The sequence below is a fragment of the Chiloscyllium punctatum genome, chromosome 26 (genome assembly GCF_047496795.1).
Source record: "Chiloscyllium punctatum isolate Juve2018m chromosome 26, sChiPun1.3, whole genome shotgun sequence".
Classification (NCBI taxonomy): domain Eukaryota; kingdom Metazoa; phylum Chordata; class Chondrichthyes; order Orectolobiformes; family Hemiscylliidae; genus Chiloscyllium; species Chiloscyllium punctatum.
The window spans coordinates 25,696,121-25,715,647 of NC_092764.1; the positions used below are offsets into that span (position 1 = coordinate 25,696,121).

Consider the following 19,527-nt stretch of genomic DNA (forward strand, 5'->3'; position numbering starts at 1 on the left):
AATAAATGTGATTTTAGAGTTCAACATTCATGTAATGATATTACCTGTAAATTCATTTAAATTTCTTAACACATTCCCAGTTACAGTGAATGTTCTCCTTTGTGGGTGCATGTTTTCCCATTTACACTTAGTTATCTAAACAAAAACAATATTAGTGTTATTAGATTTAACTCTGAGCACTGAAACAGCTGCATAGTTTATAAACGTATTTGGAATAATCTAACAGTGTGGATGCTACATTTAGTTGTGATAGAAGAAAGATTCTTTTGTTATTCTTTCAAATCAAAACGAGAATAAATTAATTGTGAGCCAAAAGCAGTAACTTCCAGAAGAAAATACTATTTTTAGTTGAGTGATATTCTTTAGACACCAGTTTACTTCCACCAGTTTTATTAATGTTGTGTTTGTCAAAGTTACATAGTAGGTTTTGACCATCATAACCCTATTTCTGGTAAAATAGTTTTTATTGTCAAGTTTTAATACACCCTAATACATAAAGGCAAGCAGAACCCAACCATTTTTGTTAACATGACAAGATAAATTAGATAACATTTAATCACATGAATAAAAATTAAATTTGTACAAACCAAATGCCAATTGCAGTCATTTCATCAGTTTTTCATGTTCAGTACTATTTCATATTCATAATCTTCAGAAAAAGACAATTTTCAACACCTTTAAATCTATCATTTATATGGCCACTTGAAAAAGATTGTACTTTTTGTCGTGCTTCATTTGATAGGTTGCATCAAGATTGCCAGTATGAAAAGTAACACCAATTTTAACTTAGTCAATTTGGAAATTTGCTCAATTAAAAACAAGAGCTGCTTTTGTCAGGTGTAATACAACAATGGAGAACATGTTTTAATGAGGAATCCAATGAGAGTACGGTCTATTCAAGGGCAGTTACCACTAAGAAGTAACAAATACAAGCAACCATTGTACACCTGCCATATAGAGACAAATTACAAAGCTGTATGGTCCAGATATACTAGTTTATTTTGCTCAAAACCACAGGACTGAAATCAGCAAACTTCTCTCCAATTCAAATATTAGTGTTCAGGCGAAAACAAAGCATTATGGATGCTGGGCATCTAAAATAAAAGCAGAAACTGTTGGAGAAGGTCAGCAGTTCTGGCAACATCTTTGGAGAGAAAAAGAGTGTTGAGATTAATATGGCTTTTCTTCACAATTCTGAGGAATTCCCAAGGAAGTCACACTGACCTTGAAACATTCAAGTCTATTTCTCTCTCTACAGATGCTGCCAGATCTGCTGAGTTCCTCTGGCACTTCAATTTTATTTCAGACACTGGTATATTCAATATTGAAACCAAGTTTTATGTCAAATAAAATGTGTTCATGCAATACATTTTTCTGAACTGTAATCAAAAAGTAGAAGTGCCTCAGTTATATAGATAATCTACACAACGATTTGTATCAATATATAGCAGTTGTACTGGTTGTACATTAGCCTTAAGTTCAAATAGATCTCTCAATCAAATTTTAGGCAGCTATGTTCCTCAAATTGCTGGATAGCAATAAAAGCTGCGACTTGTATAATTTAAAGCATTTGTTAACACCAAAAAAAGAAAAAGATTACATTCAAGTAAGGCAATATGGTAACATTATTACACAAAACCTTTTCTGAAACACAAGTGTTTAATTCTAGCCCCAAATTTCAACAAAGCATGTTAAAGTTCAAACATTATTAAAAGGAGTCTGTTACCATCGGTCTTTTGCTTTTTGGTGGGTGTGGGCCAAAAAAGAATGGCTAAATTCTCTTTAAAATGTTGTTTCATTTTTGACTTACACAGCCATCTAAGTGACAATTTATCTGCTCCTTCACCCCAACAAATGTCAAACAGAGATCAGCTTCAATAAAAATTTGAGATGGTTCAGCGACGATAATTCTCTATTTTTGTCCCTGCGGATAACATCCTTCTTAGTAGCAACAGAATTCATATCAATTGATACACTGAATTGCAAATGCTAATCTAAATTCCCACAATTTACAATTACATAGCAACTGGAAAGAAAAAAATTGCTAGGAGCAGCAATATAAATACTGTGGGGCTACAGGAGTACACCAGAAGCTGGGAATTCTTCAGTGAGTCACTCACCAACTTTTTCAGGCTTGTCCAGAATTTATAATGGATAAGTCAGGAGTGTGATGAAATACTCTCCAATTGCCTGGATGGATGCAGTCTCAACAATACTCAAGGCCATCAACATCATCATAGTGTTGCCGGTAGTGGACTGGGGTGGATAAAGTCAGCAGTCATATGACACCAGGTTATAGTACAACAGGTTTATTTGAAATTATAAGCTTTCAGAGGCTCTGCTCCTTCCTTAGGTGAAGTGGACTGTAACCTGGTATTTTGTGATTTCTGACATTAACATTGTCCATGAAGTAGCAGCTCACTTGATTGACACCCCAGTCACAATCTTTAGCATTGTGCAGCATCTCCAGAATACACTACAGTAGCTCATTAAGGTGCCTTTGACATAATCTTTGGCTATCTACAGAGGCAAGGGCAGCAGATGCATGGAAATACCATTACCTGCAAGTTCGCCTCCAAGCCCCATATCATCTCAACTTGGAACTATCACCATTTCTTTAATGTCATTGACTCAAAATCATGGAACTCTTTCAAACTGCACACAGGGTGTACTACATCCCAAGGACTGTACCAGTTCAAGACGATGGCTCACCACCATTTTCTCCAGAGCAATATGTGCTGGTCTAGCCAGTGATTTGCACATCACATGAATGAGTAAAATGAAATAGAAAGTTCACAGAGGTGAAACAAATCTGAGCATCAGTTGGAGATTAATGGAAGCTGACAGAAATAAATTAAATCCAAAGAGTACAACTGAGATAGCTGACCCAATATGCAGTTGCGAATAGGGCAAGAGGGAATGGCACCTGCACAGAAGCCTGGAATCTGATGGCTGAAGGTTATAGAACAAAAAAAAAGTTATAGTGATATTTTTATGTGAGTACACTGAGTTTGTGATCTCTGTTCTCTCCATATCTTGTATTGTCTGGCATCTGAAATACAAGGACAGGGGCAATGGGATCTTGAAATTTAAGCTGGGTGATACTTCAGACTTTTCAACATTTGCTCATTCCAACAAGGCTGAGTACCAGGTTTTCATTTCACATGTTGACGATGGGAGATTATTTAAGGGTGTGAGACTAATCACTGGCATTCTTACTGCCAGAAAATGTTATGTCACACAACAAAAAGTACAATGAAAACAGTAAGAAAAGGAAATGTGATAAAGGTCCCAAATGTTATATTATTTGGTTGAATTAAATTATACATATGGAAAATTAGTTAATTTATTTGCCTCCATTTTTAGTTGCCTTCCTCAAAATATAAAATATGCACTGTTTAAAAATCCTGGCGTTAAATAATATAATAGTCAGCACTACTGCTTGTGTACACATCTTGTTTAAATTTCTATTTCAGCATTAAAGATGCTAACCACACTTTAGAAAGGAACACATGTCCAGCAGAGGTCCTTTTCAGCACTATAACTGGCTTTGCATTGAAACATGCTAGAAGAGGCAGAATAGGGGCACAGTGATTAAACATTGCATTACAGTTGACGTTTTGGTTAAAACTCAAGAAAAACACACAAAGATATCAATATAAATGTCACCACCATAAAAATCTCGAACATTTTTCAAACAATTCAAACACAAAGTTTACGGTCTATACAATACCACAAAACAGCAATATTGAACCCCACCTTTTATCTTTTATTACAATGATACTGGTGATCAGAAGAAAGTAGAGATGGAACATGCACAGGCAAATTTAAACATTAAAACCTTATTTGGATATGTCAATTGCAAAACTGGTGCATACAAATAAACACTGGTGATCGACTGACCACTATACAATAGAAGGTATAAAACACAAATGAATGATTTTCTTTTTATTTAAGTTACACGTTACATTCACAAAGTTCCTGATTGTCAGAATGATTATGAATGATGTCAGAATGAAGTCAAGTTATCAACAGGCTAAAATGTAAAATAATTCTTGTTATTCTGTTTGATATGAAAGAACATTAATGGTCACTTTACATTGGCTGCCCAGTCTACTTTGAGTAAGTACTAAGTGGAAAATTAAAAGTGGCTACTTGATAGTACATATTTCAAGTACAATTACTGATGAAACATAATTCTTTGCAAGGTAAAAACATGCAGATGTTTGTGACTTTATTGTTTCATAGGAATAACTGGAAATATATTATGTACAAGGAATGTCATCAGTGAATAGATTAGATATTTTGACAGGCTATCAAAATTTGTTGGCTAGCTGAAGACTACAAGAAACTTTTATTTGGCCCAGTGTTATTTAAAGATGATTTTCCTCTTCATTACACACAATAGTTGTTCCATAAGTTCTTTGTTTTATTTGAACTAGAATCAACTCTTCACACTTCTGAAGTAATGTTGGCTGGCTGCCAAAATTGGGGAAATTCATGACCAAGTGTAAGACAAGAAGATGGTCCAATATATTGCAAGCAGCTTCATATAACAAAAACAGTGGATTTGATACTGGATTCATTTTACTCAATGCTGATTAACTCTTAAAATTGTGCAGAGTTACTTCCTAAAAATCCACTCTGGATTAAATTCTGGTAACCTTAAACTGATTACATCACATGTTTAATCTCAAGTGAGGATAGCATCACCATTCATCCAAAGAAATGGTTGCTACAATACCAGCTACTTAAAGAAAACAACACCTTTCACACAGCAACAACAGATTATTTTATATTTTAGCTTTAAATGTAAAGCTATATTTAGTATAAAGCATTATTCATGTATTGAATAATCACAATGCAAACCTGAAGTGATTCACAGGAGCTGGGGTTGTTCTGTAACTTAATAAATCCTTCTACCCTTTCCCTTCCATTTACTCCATTTTAATACTATACTAAGCAATACTTATCACTTAATCTCAAGTGGTTGACTGCTGCTAAAGGGATATAAATGCAACTAGCTATAGATAAACAGATAAAGTCCTATCTGCCATTTACTCCAGCTTGCATTCCAATTGTCTATGTTATTTTAAAGTTGTTTCATTTTCTACTTTGTACAAAGTTAACTCTAAAACTATTGAATTGAAACACAAATGGTTGATTGCACAAGGTGAGATGCAGTTTCCCACACCACTCTATTGATTTCACTCATTTATATCCATTAACTATTATTCTGTTGTGCATGGGAATTCCAATAAAGTGTGAGCAAATGCAATATGACAAATTTACAGTTTATTTTAAAACACCACAATGCACTAGGAGAACTCTTGTATTCACAAGCTCATTATTTTTGCCTCAAGTGCTTCCAATTTCTTTTAAATGGAATACAATAACTTAGTATGCTCTGAGAAACTGCTATTAGTGTCACATGTGAAATACTTAGAATGGTTAGCCCCTCTGCCATTTTGCTTTTACGGCTTCATTATAACACATTGTGTTATCAAAGATTTGTAGACATTCTGAAGTTCAGTATTGCTTCAGCAAAATATTAGTACTTTTCATAAAATTCTGATCATTTACAACATTGTTAGGTAACTATATTTGAGGACTACATCCATTAGACATGTTAACAAGTCACACTGAACACTGAATTAGTGTGCTGTTTTCTTCCATACAGAATGTAGTTCTGCTTTAAATAATTCAGCAGCATTGTTTTATAATTTATATTAACATTCAGAATTTTAATTACTATCACATCAAAAATGTGAACGAAATGACTAAACATCACATTATTAAAAGTTAACACTGGTCATTTGTGCACAATTAGACTGCCATTCCTTGCCCTGTGCAGATAATTGTCAATTATTCTAACACAGCCAGTGCAGATACATGCATAGATGGAAATATAGCAAAGTACATTATAGCTCAACCACCAGTTATTTTCCTATTCAGTGGTTTCCAATATAAGTGCTGGATATGCAATATTAAATTGATATGGAGACAAAATAGTGTTTAAGTTCACAGATGTATTTAGGGAAGGAGTGTGAAAAAGATCTTTAGGCAGCTGACAATTTTGGAGAGGGTTGCTGAATCAACAGAATCTAGGTATGTCTCATGATTCTGTACTCTCTCAAATGATATACTTCGCACCAATGGCTTCAATGTACAGAATTGCTTCTATATTCTTAAAGGCTGGCTAAAGAACATTACTGACGAAGGCTTGTGATTAGATTAGATTACTTACAGTTGGAAACAGGCCCTTCGGCCCAATAAGTCCACACCGCTCCGCTGAAGCGCAACCCACCCATACCCCTACATCTACATCTTATCTAAGGCTATGGGCAATTTAGCATGGCCAATTCACCTGACCTGCACATCTTTGGATTGTGGGAGGAAACCAGAGCACCCGGAGGAAACCCACGCAGACACGGGGAGAATGTGCAAACTCCACACAGAGAGTCACCTGAGGCGGGAATTGAACCCGGGTCTCTGGCGCTGTGAGGCAGCAGTGCTAACCACTGTGCCACCGTGCCACCCACTTGCCACCGTGCCTTGTGTGAAGTCACTTGTTTTATTTCCCACCCTATATCATCTTAGCTAAGAATGAGATAATGATAGCTATAATAAAGATGTCCTACAGGTGCAGCAAGCTATTAGGTAGGCAAATGGAAGATGAGCCTTTGTTGGAAGAGGATTTAAGTTCTGGAATAGTAAAGCCTTCCCTATATTCTGAGGGGCTTGGTTAGATCACACTTAACAGTGCTATGTGCAATTTTGGTCCCTTTCTCAGGAAAGGTATTATTGCACAACGGGAGTAAGGAAGGAAGTTTGTCTGAATAGGACTGTCATGTGAAAGATGTGGAGCAGACTGGGTCAGTATTCTCTCAAGTTTTAAGGAATGATAAGTGTTCTTTTTGAACATACAAAACATTTAAAGGGTAAACAGGGCAGTTGCAGGTGAAACGTTTTCCCTGGATGGTGAGTCGAGAACCAAGAACACAATTTAAAATTAAGGGATGTGTCCTTAAGGACCAGATGAGGAGATTTTTGTTTTACTCAAGGGTGGTGAACCTTAGGAGCTCTCTACTCCAGAGGGCTGTGGAAGCTCAGTCTTTGACTATATTTAAAGCTAACGTTACCAAATGTTTGATTACCAATGGCATAAAGGGTGATGGGGATAGTGAGCATATGAGCCGTTGAAGTTTTTGTTCAGCATGATTGTATTAAATGGTCAAGCAATGGTCAATTTGGGCGGCATGGCGACACAGTGGTTAGCACTGCTGCCTCACAATGCCAGAGACCCCTGTTCAATTCCCGCCTCAGGCGACTGACTGTGTGGAGTTTGCACATTCTCCCAGTGTCTGCGTGGGTTTCCTCCCACAGTCCAAAAATGTGCAGGTTAGGTGAATTGGCCATGCTAAATTGCCTGTAGTGTTAGGTGAAGGAGTAAATGTAGGGGAATAGGTCTGGGTGGGTTGTGCTTCAGCAGGTCGGTGTGGACTTGTTGGGTCAAAGGGCCTGTTTCCACACTGTAAGTAATCTAATCTAATCTAATCAGACTCGATTGGCTGAATAGCCTGTTTCAGCCTTTGTTTCCATGATACAAGGGAAGAAAAACAGTTTAAAGAGAAACTGGGAGTGTGCAAACTAAAGATGAACTATGTAATGTTAACTAACCGCAATCTAGTTCAATTAAAATTAAAACAATATTTTTGTACAAGGCATTTCCTTCAAAATTAAACTGGTATGAATTCGGACACAGAACAAAGAAGCAGCTCATACTGCTGTCCAATGATGGTGAAATGTTACATGTAATGTGTTTATGGCTATAGGTATTGTGTTGTAGATTCGCACTTCTCTGGAGATTATTGCATGACTTTTGGGTGGAGTAGATTTTCTTTTATTGTGATACAAGATGCATCATAATTCAACAGGCTAGTTAGGTCAGAGGACCATTTCTTGTTCCATGATTGTGTAAGCAAATCGATATGGGAAGTGACTGTCCCACTCACATCACCTTTATTGATCACTGTGACACCTCTTTGCTGTTGCTCGCTGCCTGCTGACACGACCTTCTCGAGGTGCCAGGTACAAACACCCCACGTCCTCTCCATTCCCTGCCCACTGTTACCTGCAGCCCTTATGCTCAGCTTGCTTTCTTTCTTTCTGAATGTGGCGCTCACTGCACTCTCTCGTGGTGGTCTCAGCAATAAATGCAGTTAAATGTATAAAAGATAGATAGATTACTTAGATAGATTATTTACAGTGTGGAAACAGGCCCTTCGGCCCAACAAGTCCACACCAACCCGCCGAAGCGCAACCCACCCATACCCCTACATTTACTCCTTCACCTAACACTATGGCCAATTTAGCATGGCCAATTCACCTGAACTGCACATCTTTGGACTGTGGGAGGAAACCGGAGCACCCGGAGGAAACCCACGCAAACACGTGGGAGAATGTGCAAACTCCACACAGTCAATCGCCTGAGGCGGGAATTGAACCCGGGTCTCTGGCGCTGTAAAAGTATGCAAAGGTTACACACTTCTGTCTTTGGGAAAATTTGCAAATTACTATTTTCAATTTGTTGCCAAAAAGACACTTTGTTGAAGCTTTTTATCTTGCTTTTCTCAGCACAGTTAGGAAGAACTAGCAAAACAAAGGAAACAAACACAAGCTGTATGAGAAGAGTGCGCTGATTGATTGGCAAGTGGAGTCCACTGGAGACACCAGTTAGTTATGGCTATAACTGACAGACAGTCATGTCTCCACCAGAGCATACCTGCCAATCATTCAGCACTCTCCATACAATAAAAGTGTTGCCTGTCTTTCCTTTAGCTTTGTTGGAAATTGTGCTGAGTTAAAGACGAAAAGTTCAGATAAAATGGGTCTTTTTCAGCAATATGTAAATTCTATACGACCAAATGACTATTTTAAAAGTACTACTGCAGAGATTTGATATTCTGATGGTTTAATGATATGAAAAGTATGTTTTTTAATCTCATCTAAATCTTGTAGAGGTAGAAGTTAGAATAAGTGTGCTTGTGAGATGTGACAGGTAAATCATTTTATAAATATTGTGTTTCAGCCAGGGATTTAGCTTACACAGAGTGAATGAAGCCCAGGAGGTAAAATTCTAATATTATTCTGCACAGATTTTATGAGATCTAACCATTGGCAAGTTGCAGAAATGTTGGATTTCACCTTAGTAATTGTGATGACAAGGCTTGGTGTGAGAGGTTTGGGGTAAGGACATAGAAGGAGCTCAGGTCCTAAAATTAGTGAACTTGATATTGAGTCCTGGAGGCTGCAAAGTCCCTAAGTGGAAAACGAGATGGTATTTTTCCAGATTGCACTGAATTTCTCTAGAGCAACACAGCAAGCTGGAGACAGAGATATTGGACAGGGAACATGGTGGTCTATTGAAGTGACAGGCAACAGGAAGTTCAGGGTCATTTTTGCAGACAGGATATAGATGCTGTGCAATACAGTTGACCAGTCTGCTTATCATCTCCCACAATATTGAGAAAACCATATTCTGAACAGCAAATACAGTAGACTGAATGGAGTGAAGTGCAGGAAAATAGACGCTTTACCTGGAAGATGTAATTAGGGTCTTGGATAGTGAGGAGGGAGGAAGTAAACAAGCAGGTGTTACACCTTCTGTGATGGTATCGGAAGGTGCTGTGGGTGGGTGGGAAAGTGTTTGGAGTGGACCAATGTATCCCAAGGGAATGATCCCTGCAGAAGCTGATTTGGGATGGGGCGGGGGGAGCCTGCTGGCATGGCAGCTAATGACTCTTCGGATGTGGATACTGGTGGAGTGGTAAGTGAGGACCAGGATCCAAAGTGGAAAACCTGGCTAATTTCTTCTTGCTAACCTAGGGGCACAAAGGCTAACTAGTACAGCTGACCTAAGGTCAGATAACATGGTACATACCATGGTTTGAAGCAAAGATATTCATTGCCTGAGTAGTTCAGTCAGAGATTGAATAAATTCACAGGACAGAGGATATGATTTGTGATCTATTCTGCCCAGTGTCTGCATTTTGTTTTGGTGTTCTACAAAAGATGGGGTGAAACAGTATGTGACATCCGAGACACAAACTCAAGTCAAGTTTACTCATTTAACTGAGTCTCTGGAGAATATTTGCTTTTATTGCAACAGGATATATCGCAAAGTGCTGAAATATTAACTTAGTAAGCCCAAGGAAGTGAGGCCAAAAGTGTTTCAATGCATCTGTAAGGGTGGACTAAATGAACCATAAGATATATCTGATTGTTCCATATAAAGTGGTTTGGGTTCTTAGCAAGCTTTGTGTTGAATACAAAGCAGGCATCAGAAACATGTGGAGAAAGCAACAAGGGATTGTTTAAGATAATACATGAAAGCAAGTTATTCTGCTGATAAAGACTGTCTTTTCCAAACTATCAGTATGTTAATGGCCTGGAGAGTTTACCATGGGTTTGGATGAGTCTCGATTCAAGTTTGAAACATACCCTGTGCCATTTTGCAATCCGGCATGCACAATAAATTAGTATAGATGCCAGGGTTCTACCAAATAAAAATCTTGTCGATCATTACTTCCCTCATGTTAACATAGAACTTCAGATGTCAAACACACTCTTACCCAAATGGTTTGAATGAGAGGAAAGCTGTGCCAATTTCATTCATGGCGACCCTTCCACTTTTCTTTGTGATAATTTTATTAAAACCTAGTTGCCAAACCTTACAAAACCTTACAAAACCAAACCAATGAGCTCACTAGGCTAGATTTTCCAAGGAATGGCAATCGCACAAAAATGGGCACTTTGCTCCTTAATTTCAATCGAACAAAAGAGGCGGGTAGGGGATAGAGTGCCAAATATTGGTGTTCAGGGTGTTAGGGTCCAAGGCAGGCAGGGGAAGATCAGGTCCTGATGATTGTCAAGATGTGGGGAGGTGAAGTTGGTGGGGTGGGGGGGTTGGGAGGCAGTTGAATATATACTCAGGAGGTACTCTAGGTTTTTAAGTTGCTTAATTTTTCCTAAGTAAATATTTACTTTACTGCAATGGAACTCTCTCCATTTTCTGATTTAAGTGGATACTTTTAGAATGTTCCAGTCAACAGGAAACAGCCTAGTGGAACCTTCAATTTCTCAGGCAATTGTCTTGGACTCTGCCATGCTGGGATCCCATAGGATCCCATCTATGCCACAGAAATGACTTGCCCAAATTTTCCAATGGGCAAGCAATAGTTTGTATATGGGTACTGTTACATATCGCTTCCTGGATATTTATCAAATCGACTTTTGCTCAAGATAGTCTTAGCTTTTGGTCACAAACCTTTAAGGCAACCAACACATGAAATCCGACAAGTACAATCAAATGTGAAACCGCACAAAACACTTGCTGCAAGATTCACTTAATAGACTGATGGTTTTATGAATTGTTCTGTTGTATTTATAAACAAGCAAAAACTGCTTTGTGATTAATGCAGGATTACATTTCTAAATGGTCAAAATGAACCACGTAGGAGAACACATTACAACTCCAGTTATGGCCTTTGCAAAAACATATTTATTGAAGTACCTATAGGCTTCACTTCACTGGAACCTAATCCTAATCATAAGATTCACCAAAGCAAGCAGTGGCTTTTAAAATCACAATCGAACTACTTTCCAAATAATAGTAATTCACAAAGCCAAATGCAACTGATGATCTTGATTTTGTAATCTTGTGCAATGAATATTAATAGTTCAAATTACAGGGAAAGGCAATATACACTTTGCCTGTATCCTATAGCTCAAAATCTGAATTTTTCCAAATTAAGGTCATCATCTCCCTAATCTATATGCAATTAGAGTAACAACTTTATGGTTGTATTGCAATTTTGATTATAGTTATTGTCTATTGCTATCTTTCCCACCAGCATCTCCCCTACTCACCCAAGGAAGCAAGATTTTATGAATAGCCATACAGTTTTTCTAGACCTGGTGTGTCCAGAGTTAGACACTTCATTAATTCTGGTTTAACTGGTCAAAGTGGAAGTATGAGTGGTCTAATGATACACTTTCTTGTTACTACCATTGCCACGTTGGACATTGTAAGTAGTTTTAGGCCAATACTAAGTAAATTGGCAGTACATATGATAGGGATAATTAAAAACATGATAATATAAAAGATAGGCTCAATCTCGAATGCAGGGAGACAGTGAGGTCTGCAGATGATGGAGATCAGAGTTGAGAATGTGTTGATGGAAAAGCACAGCAGGTCAGGCAGCATCTGAGGAGCAGGAAAATCGACGTTTCAAGCTGGAGCCTGATGAAGGGTGCTGCTGACCCACTGTGCTTTTCCAGCAACACACACTCAACTCAATCTAGAATGCATGCAACTTAAAATGAGGGATGCAAAATGTTATGTCCATCAACAGAAATCAAGGAGCATACATCTCACAACAGACTATCGCCTTCTGCACAAAAATATATTTGAATTTCTCGTATTTGTTTTGTCTTAGGAGTTCCTTTTCATTTGCTTGTGACATTTTATTCATTTTTTAAAAGATTGGCAAAACTTATTTTCAATAAAAGGGGACTTCTGTTTAGGAAAACCTCTCTATTTAGGTAACCAAAAATAAGATTACTGTATTTTAATAGCAGACACGTAATGATCCATAATGCTATTAAAATAGATACCAACCAATTTTATCTCTGCCTAAACCTGCACAGTTATATCAGTAGTGATTAAGCACAGTACAGGAGATGTTGACACATCAGTAACACATTAACTTTCAGTAATTTAGAAATCTGTCAGAGCAAGTAGCTTTATGTTCCATTCATTTCCCAAACTTCGGCAGAGAATATCATAATTTGAAAGTTGTACTGTACTACTGAATTTTGAAAAAGGATTGTATTCATTTATAACTTTGAGAGATTAAGCCCTTAAAGAGGTTTGTTGGACAAAGCAGGGTGTTGAGCCCCTTTTCTATTAAGAACCAGCTACTTTATGGTGATTGTAAGATTACTTTGTCTAAAAAAGTCAAGAATCATCTCTGAGCCCCACAGGTTGAGAATTATTTCTTCATGGAAAATAGAACAACATAATTCATGAACAGAGATATTTTTCAGCATGTAAATCCCTGTCGTGTGCGTTATATCCACAAAATAGTTCAGCAAGTATAGTGAAGTTTGAAAGAGGTAAGTGACCTGCTTTTCATTGTTCAGCTATCGTTGCAATCAATAATTTATCTTTCGTGTGCGGCACAGTTACCAATAAGCACATAGCAACACCACATTGAGGAAACCAGTTTAACAATCAAATGATCATCTGTTATTTAACATGTCTGTACTAGAAGAGATAGCAAGGAACTGTACATTTTCCAATTCCCAATTCAATGAAGCATGGCTTGGATTGCTGAGCTGAAGATAGTTAACTGGCAGTTCAATGACTTATTACATGTGTCATCTCTCTAAAAACAGAAAGCAAATTTCAAGACTGGTTCCATTCTCCAACGAACCTCAATGCGGTACATTTCACATGTTTACCTTAATACAAAAAATTCATTTATAACCAAGTCTGATGCTACAGTACTAGACACTTGGAAGGGTTCTTTGGTCCAATGTTAGTTCTTAAAGTCTATCAGGAGTCATAACAATTATGCAAAGCCCTGCGCTGAAGAGAGTTATAAAACTTGAACACATCTCACTTTAGAAGACATGAAACTATAACAGTGAGGGTCAAGCCATTTGTAAAAGTTAATATATTCTGTCCATAAAACACTCCAATATTTTGCACATTCTAGAAACTAATTTTTATTATTTATCAACGTTTGGGAACTTAAATGTCTGCTTGATTTTGGGAGAAAAATATGAATGCTCATCTATAGGGAGTGTTGCTGAACAAAGAGACCTTGGAGTGCAGGTTCATAGCTCCTTGAAACTGGAGTCACAGGTAGATAGGATAGTGAAGGCGGCGTTTGGTATGCTTTCCTTTATTTGTCAGAGTACAGGAGTTGGGAGGTCATGTTGCGGCTGTATAGGACATTGGTTAGGCCACTGTTGGAATATTGCGTGCAATTCTGGTCTCTTTCCTATCGAAAAATGTTGTGAAACTTGAAAGGGTTCAGAAAAGATTTACAAGCATGTTGCCAGGGTTGGCGGATTTGAGCTATAGGGAGAGACTGAACAGGCTGGGGCTATTTTCCCTGCAGCATCGGAGGCTGAGGGGTGACCTTATAGAGGTTTACAAAATTATGAGGGGCATGGATAGGATAAATAGACAAGGTCTTTTCCCTGGGATCGGGAAGTCCAGAACTAGAGGGCATAGGTCTAGGGTGAGAGGGGAAAGATATATAAGAGACCTAAGGGGCAACCTTTTCACACAGAGGTTGTTAAGGGTATGGAATGAGCTGCCAGAGGATGTGGTGGAGGCTGGTATAATTGCAACATTTAAAAGGCATTTGGATGGGTATATGAATAGGAAGGGTTTGGAGGGATGTGGGCAAGGTGCTGGCAGGTGGGACTAGATTGGGTTGGGATATCTAGTCGGCATGGACGGGTTGGACTGAAGGGTCTGTTTCCATACTGTACATCTCTATGACTCTATAATGGCAATTACTATAAATGTTTTTTGCCTTTCACTGGACTGAGGGCTTTCAAACAACAAACAATGCATTATTCTACAGGATACTGCGCAAGCTGATAAAAATTATTTTGTTGGTATGTTACTAGAAATTAATGCATTCAGCTAAAGTAAAGCAAAGAACTACAAATGGGGAAGATCTGAAACAAAAACAAATTTACAGAGAGATTCAGCAGGTCTGACAGAATCTGTGGAGAGAATGCAATGCTAACATTTCAAGTCCAGTGGCCCTTCTTCAGAACTGAAAAGGAGTCGCTGGATTTGAAACATTAACTCTGTTTTCACTCCGCAGATGCTGCCAGACCTATTGAATTTCGCTGAATATTTCTGTCCCTGTTTCAATTCATTCAGATATCTCATTACATAAAACAATGAAAATCCTAAATCTATGAAAATATAGCAAACATTAACTAAATTTTGTAATTCTGACTGAAACTGTAGTTCACCTGTTACATTGGTGAAGGGAGGGAAACTTCAGTAAAGGAGTATAAATAGTTTTAAATATACCATGTTAAATATTTAGATCAGATGCAAAAAGCCTTCTGATATAGACAAATGCCCCAGTGATAATTTCATAATTTTGTATTTCTACAGGAACATCATAGGTCAATTTAAAAGATTTTACAAAGAATGCCACAAAATAATTGGTTGGGATTCAAATTTTTCCAAGCTGCAAAGGTTCATGGAAATTGATGCAAAAATTATTGCCATATTTTAAATATAATTATTAATGTCTGATAAGTACTTAGAAAAAAATCATACTAAATATCAAAAACACTTTATAGGAATTCTTTAACGACTACTGAGCATTCTTAAATTGAATAAACAGCTGTACCTGCTTACGAAGATTTTGTCAGCTTGAAGTTACATGAACAGTACCAATGTGTTTTTGGAAGGTGAAGGAAAGGAATTAAAGATTGAATAAACTTTATATTTTAATTGTATAAACACAAATGCAAAAATGGTCAAAGTCTGTGAAATGGAGAAACGCACCTATTATAGTCTATACTTGTTACTTTGAAGTCTGTCAATGCAAATTACTGGATAGCGTGTTTTTTGGTGTAACAAATAAAATCAAATTCACTGGAATAGGCAGTGGTACACATGCAGTGGTATAGCTGGAGCTGGATAGCACTGATGTAAAATCTCTGATATTGGAAGTTGCTATCTTAACAAGGCTGCTCAATGCATCTCCATCCAAATTCAATTTCTCTCCCTTACTGATTGGGCAACATCACTGCATCTTATACTGTATTAAACTAATTACCACTGTTGAAGAATGAACGTATTGTTGTCCTGTTGTACCTATCCTTATTCTGCTTTTAATATAATTAAATTAGAAAAGTTAAAAAAGTACATAATCCTGATGTGAAATTATATTGGGGAAACTACATTATGGCCTAATATACAGCAGCATGTACATTGTTCCTGTTATTATGGCCAATCATGCTGCTATAATGTGCACCACAAGTTAACTATCCTAGTGGTAATTTAGGCTTCAATTGTTAGAGCAAGAATGTGTGCTCTTTAATAATGACAGCATAGAACATTTATAAGGCAATGATTTTTATGGTATCTTACCACAAAATTAACCTGGTAATATTGCTCAGGTTTAATTATAAAACAGATGCTCAAGTAATAATGTTTAACCATTTTGTCAAAAAACACCTTTAGAACCCAGTTAAAAAAAAGTGATCTTCAATTTTCCTTCTACTTTGTTTCTCTTATTTCTCTCCCGTCCTGAAGTTACTGATTCATAATGAAGAACAAATCAGCAGGTGTTAGTCACGCTTTGGTATCTCAATTACATGAGACGGTGCAGTGAAAAACAGCAAATTATTTCACCATGGAGGCCTAACTCTTGCAAGCATGTAATCCAAAGGCACACTTCCAATAGATCAGTGAAGTTTAATCACAGGGCTAGAAAGTTAAGCGGTTTCTTTTCATTTTTGCCCCAGACATGCTGAAGCCAAATGTAATCAGGCCTGCATGTCTCAATGCTGAGCAGAGAGTCAATTAGACAAACTCCGCATTTAACTGTATTTACAGCACAAATTTAACATTGAATTTAAACAACAAACTTAGTTTTGTTTCTGCATTTGACAAGATTGCCTAATAAGTAGCCAAAATACTGCTCTCCACTGTATGGAGGTCAATGATTCAACAAGATATGTTATGTGAACATCAGTGACTCAAAAGAAGCCACAAAAGCAAAAAAAGATTATTCCACATGAAAAAATGTACATCCTAAGCAGCTTTAGCATAGTGCAATGCATGGATACAATTGTGGTGCTTAGCTACACAAAACTGAAGTGCGAAACTCAATTCTGTTGTTCTTTTCTATGATGCTCTACACTACTTTAACTGGTGTAAACTGGGGCAGCAAAGAAAGACAGTATAATTGTTCTCTATGATTTCCCCATTCCTAGAGATAAAGCTGGGAATCAATAATGATGTGCGTCTTAGTCTTTAACCAATAACATTTACAATAATCTGCGCATGCGGGCACAAGAATGTGAATATATTGACATTGGAAGGGGACATGAGCAAGGTCAAATTTAAAGCCTTCTATGATCAATTAAGTTGCTAGCATTTACTGCCTTAACTCATATAAATCAGAATTAAACACTGCAAATTATATCTTCTACCAGAAGCTGCAAGAGAACACAAGACTAGATCCTTGAACAAGCCACCACATTCAGAAGAAATGTAACTGAGGAGGAAAAATATAACATTGAATACTTGTCAGACTGTAAGGAGCCTTAGGATTTAATATATTGAAATCACCAACTACTTTATCATTCACTCTTTCATAATACTACATGTGATCAATAGACAATTACATTACAATAATTATTATTTGAAACCACTCCTATGTAAAATCTGTCCAACTTGAACACCAAGGAAGCACCAGAGATTTGCAACTTACACACAAAATAGAGAATTCACGATAACTTCAAAAATAGAATTTCATCACTAGTGGGGTAACCAGATAACTCTCAGCACCATTAATGTAATATTACAATAACCTGTTTTTATATAGTGCTTCCTACATTCAGAAAGATGTCTCATTTTATTTGACAATAAAGGAGCATAGTGAAAGAAATGAAGGTGGTGCAATGGGGAACTGGTAATGTGTGCACAGCGAAGAATTTTGCTCAGGTTCTTGAAAGCAAGAAGGGTGGTGAAAATGGAGAGAGAAATGGATAAATCATTTTAAAGGCATTGCATTTAAACAATGCCTTGAAAAAATAATTAAAATAGTAAATATTTTATGTACAAATTACATTAGTGTACTGGCAGCAAAGTGTGATAGCACTGAGGTTTTCACCTTCCAGTGCAGTCAATTCAGAACTTTAGTTCCATGCCAAATTATGTTGTGTGGAAATAGCATCTGTGGTACTGAACATTACAGGTAATGTTATTTAACAGGAGACTGACAGGAGTCTTTTTTTTATATAGCAAATGTAAACAGCTTCAACTTCAGGGTGTAACGTGAAACTTTACAGTAGAAATGTAACTTTCTTTGACTGGTCTATTAATTATTTTGAACCAGCCAACTATCCATTTTAAATATTGTTTTGAAACTTAAGTGTTTATAACAAATCCAATTCTAACAGTAACAACCTTAACTGATACTGTGACATAACCATTCAAAAACACTTCAACATTACAGCAATTCTCTTCAAAAATCAAGAGTTGTCAAATCTAGGTTTCTATCAATATTTCTTTCACCCAGTAGTTCCTTCACCAAAAAGTGGACTTTGGAATCCAACAGTTGACACAAGTTAAACTCAAAATATAGCCATTTTTGGCTGCTGGTTTTTAAAGTTAAATTTTGCTTTTATAAGCGTGACCTACAAAAGATAAGTTAATATTTAATGTAACATTTTGTATTAGAACTATTGTTTAACATAGTGAAAAAATAAAACTGACTTTGCAGCTTAGATTAGAACTTTCAAAAGAGAACAGAATTCATTCTAACTGGGATAGCAACTATCTCCAGAATTCTGCATCAGCTCTGCACTTTTTGAAACAAGTATCTCTTTTTCAGATTTGCACTTACTAAATATTGATTTCAGGTTACTTTATATTAGAAAGCTGAAGATTTGGTTTAATGCCTTGTAATTTAAATGCTACAGTTAGAAATACCATAACTGAGCTTTCAGAACATAAGGAAAAAAAGCACAACCTTTCTGGTTCACGTTAAAATGTGTGCAACAATGCATTGCCCTTGCAGGGCACGTTTTAACCGTTACCAATCTGTAACGAAGACAAGATATCAGCCTTTGCATGATTATCCCTTATTTTGCAATATATAATGTTTGGTTCAGAATTGGGATCACCACTGACCATTTGCATTATGGTCCACTTGGACCTACAGAGGGAATGCGTATGCGAAAAAGACCTTGTTGTAACTGTAGCCTGAAAAGCTTGCAATTTGCAATCCGCAAAGCTGCGCAGCCTGTTCGCCGGAGGTCTGAAGGGAGTAATGGCTTGGTATGATGCCAGGTTCCTGTGCTCCTGCGAAATTCTCTGACAAAGTCATACTGTGTGCCTAGAAGTAATGAAAAAGAATGTCAACTGCTGCTTTTACAGGCACCATTCAAGAGGGTTCATTGACTTCATGGTGAGGCAAACGTTCTCCAAAAATAACTACAGTCAAAATCTATTAAAGCAAAAACCGAAAGTCTTGCCACTTAAAACATCAGAGTGAACATTTATGATGGAGGTTCTTTTGTGGTAACAACCCAACAGATGGTCAGTCTTCATAAAATGAACCACTGTACACATTCTTATTTTCCATGCTAATTACTTTAAAGTAACCTTTATTGACAGCCAATTTACATTTACATTAAAAGTATAAAACCTAAAAATTAATTTGTGGATGAGTTAAATAAGCA

At 37.0% G+C, this 19,527-nt stretch overlaps 1 protein-coding gene across 2 annotated transcripts in view; it reads right to left on the minus strand.

The window, feature by feature from the left end:
- Positions 1-373: 373 nt before the first annotated feature.
- gan (gigaxonin) overlaps positions 374-19,527 on the minus strand; it is a 129,676-nt gene continuing 110,522 nt past the window's right edge. For both annotated transcript variants that reach the window (XM_072595959.1, XM_072595957.1), the window contains exon 11: positions 374-19,181. In XM_072595959.1, coding sequence (XP_072452060.1) covers positions 18,985-19,181 — 197 coding nt within the window. In that variant the 3' untranslated portion in view covers positions 374-18,984. The remainder of the gene's footprint in view (positions 19,182-19,527) is intronic.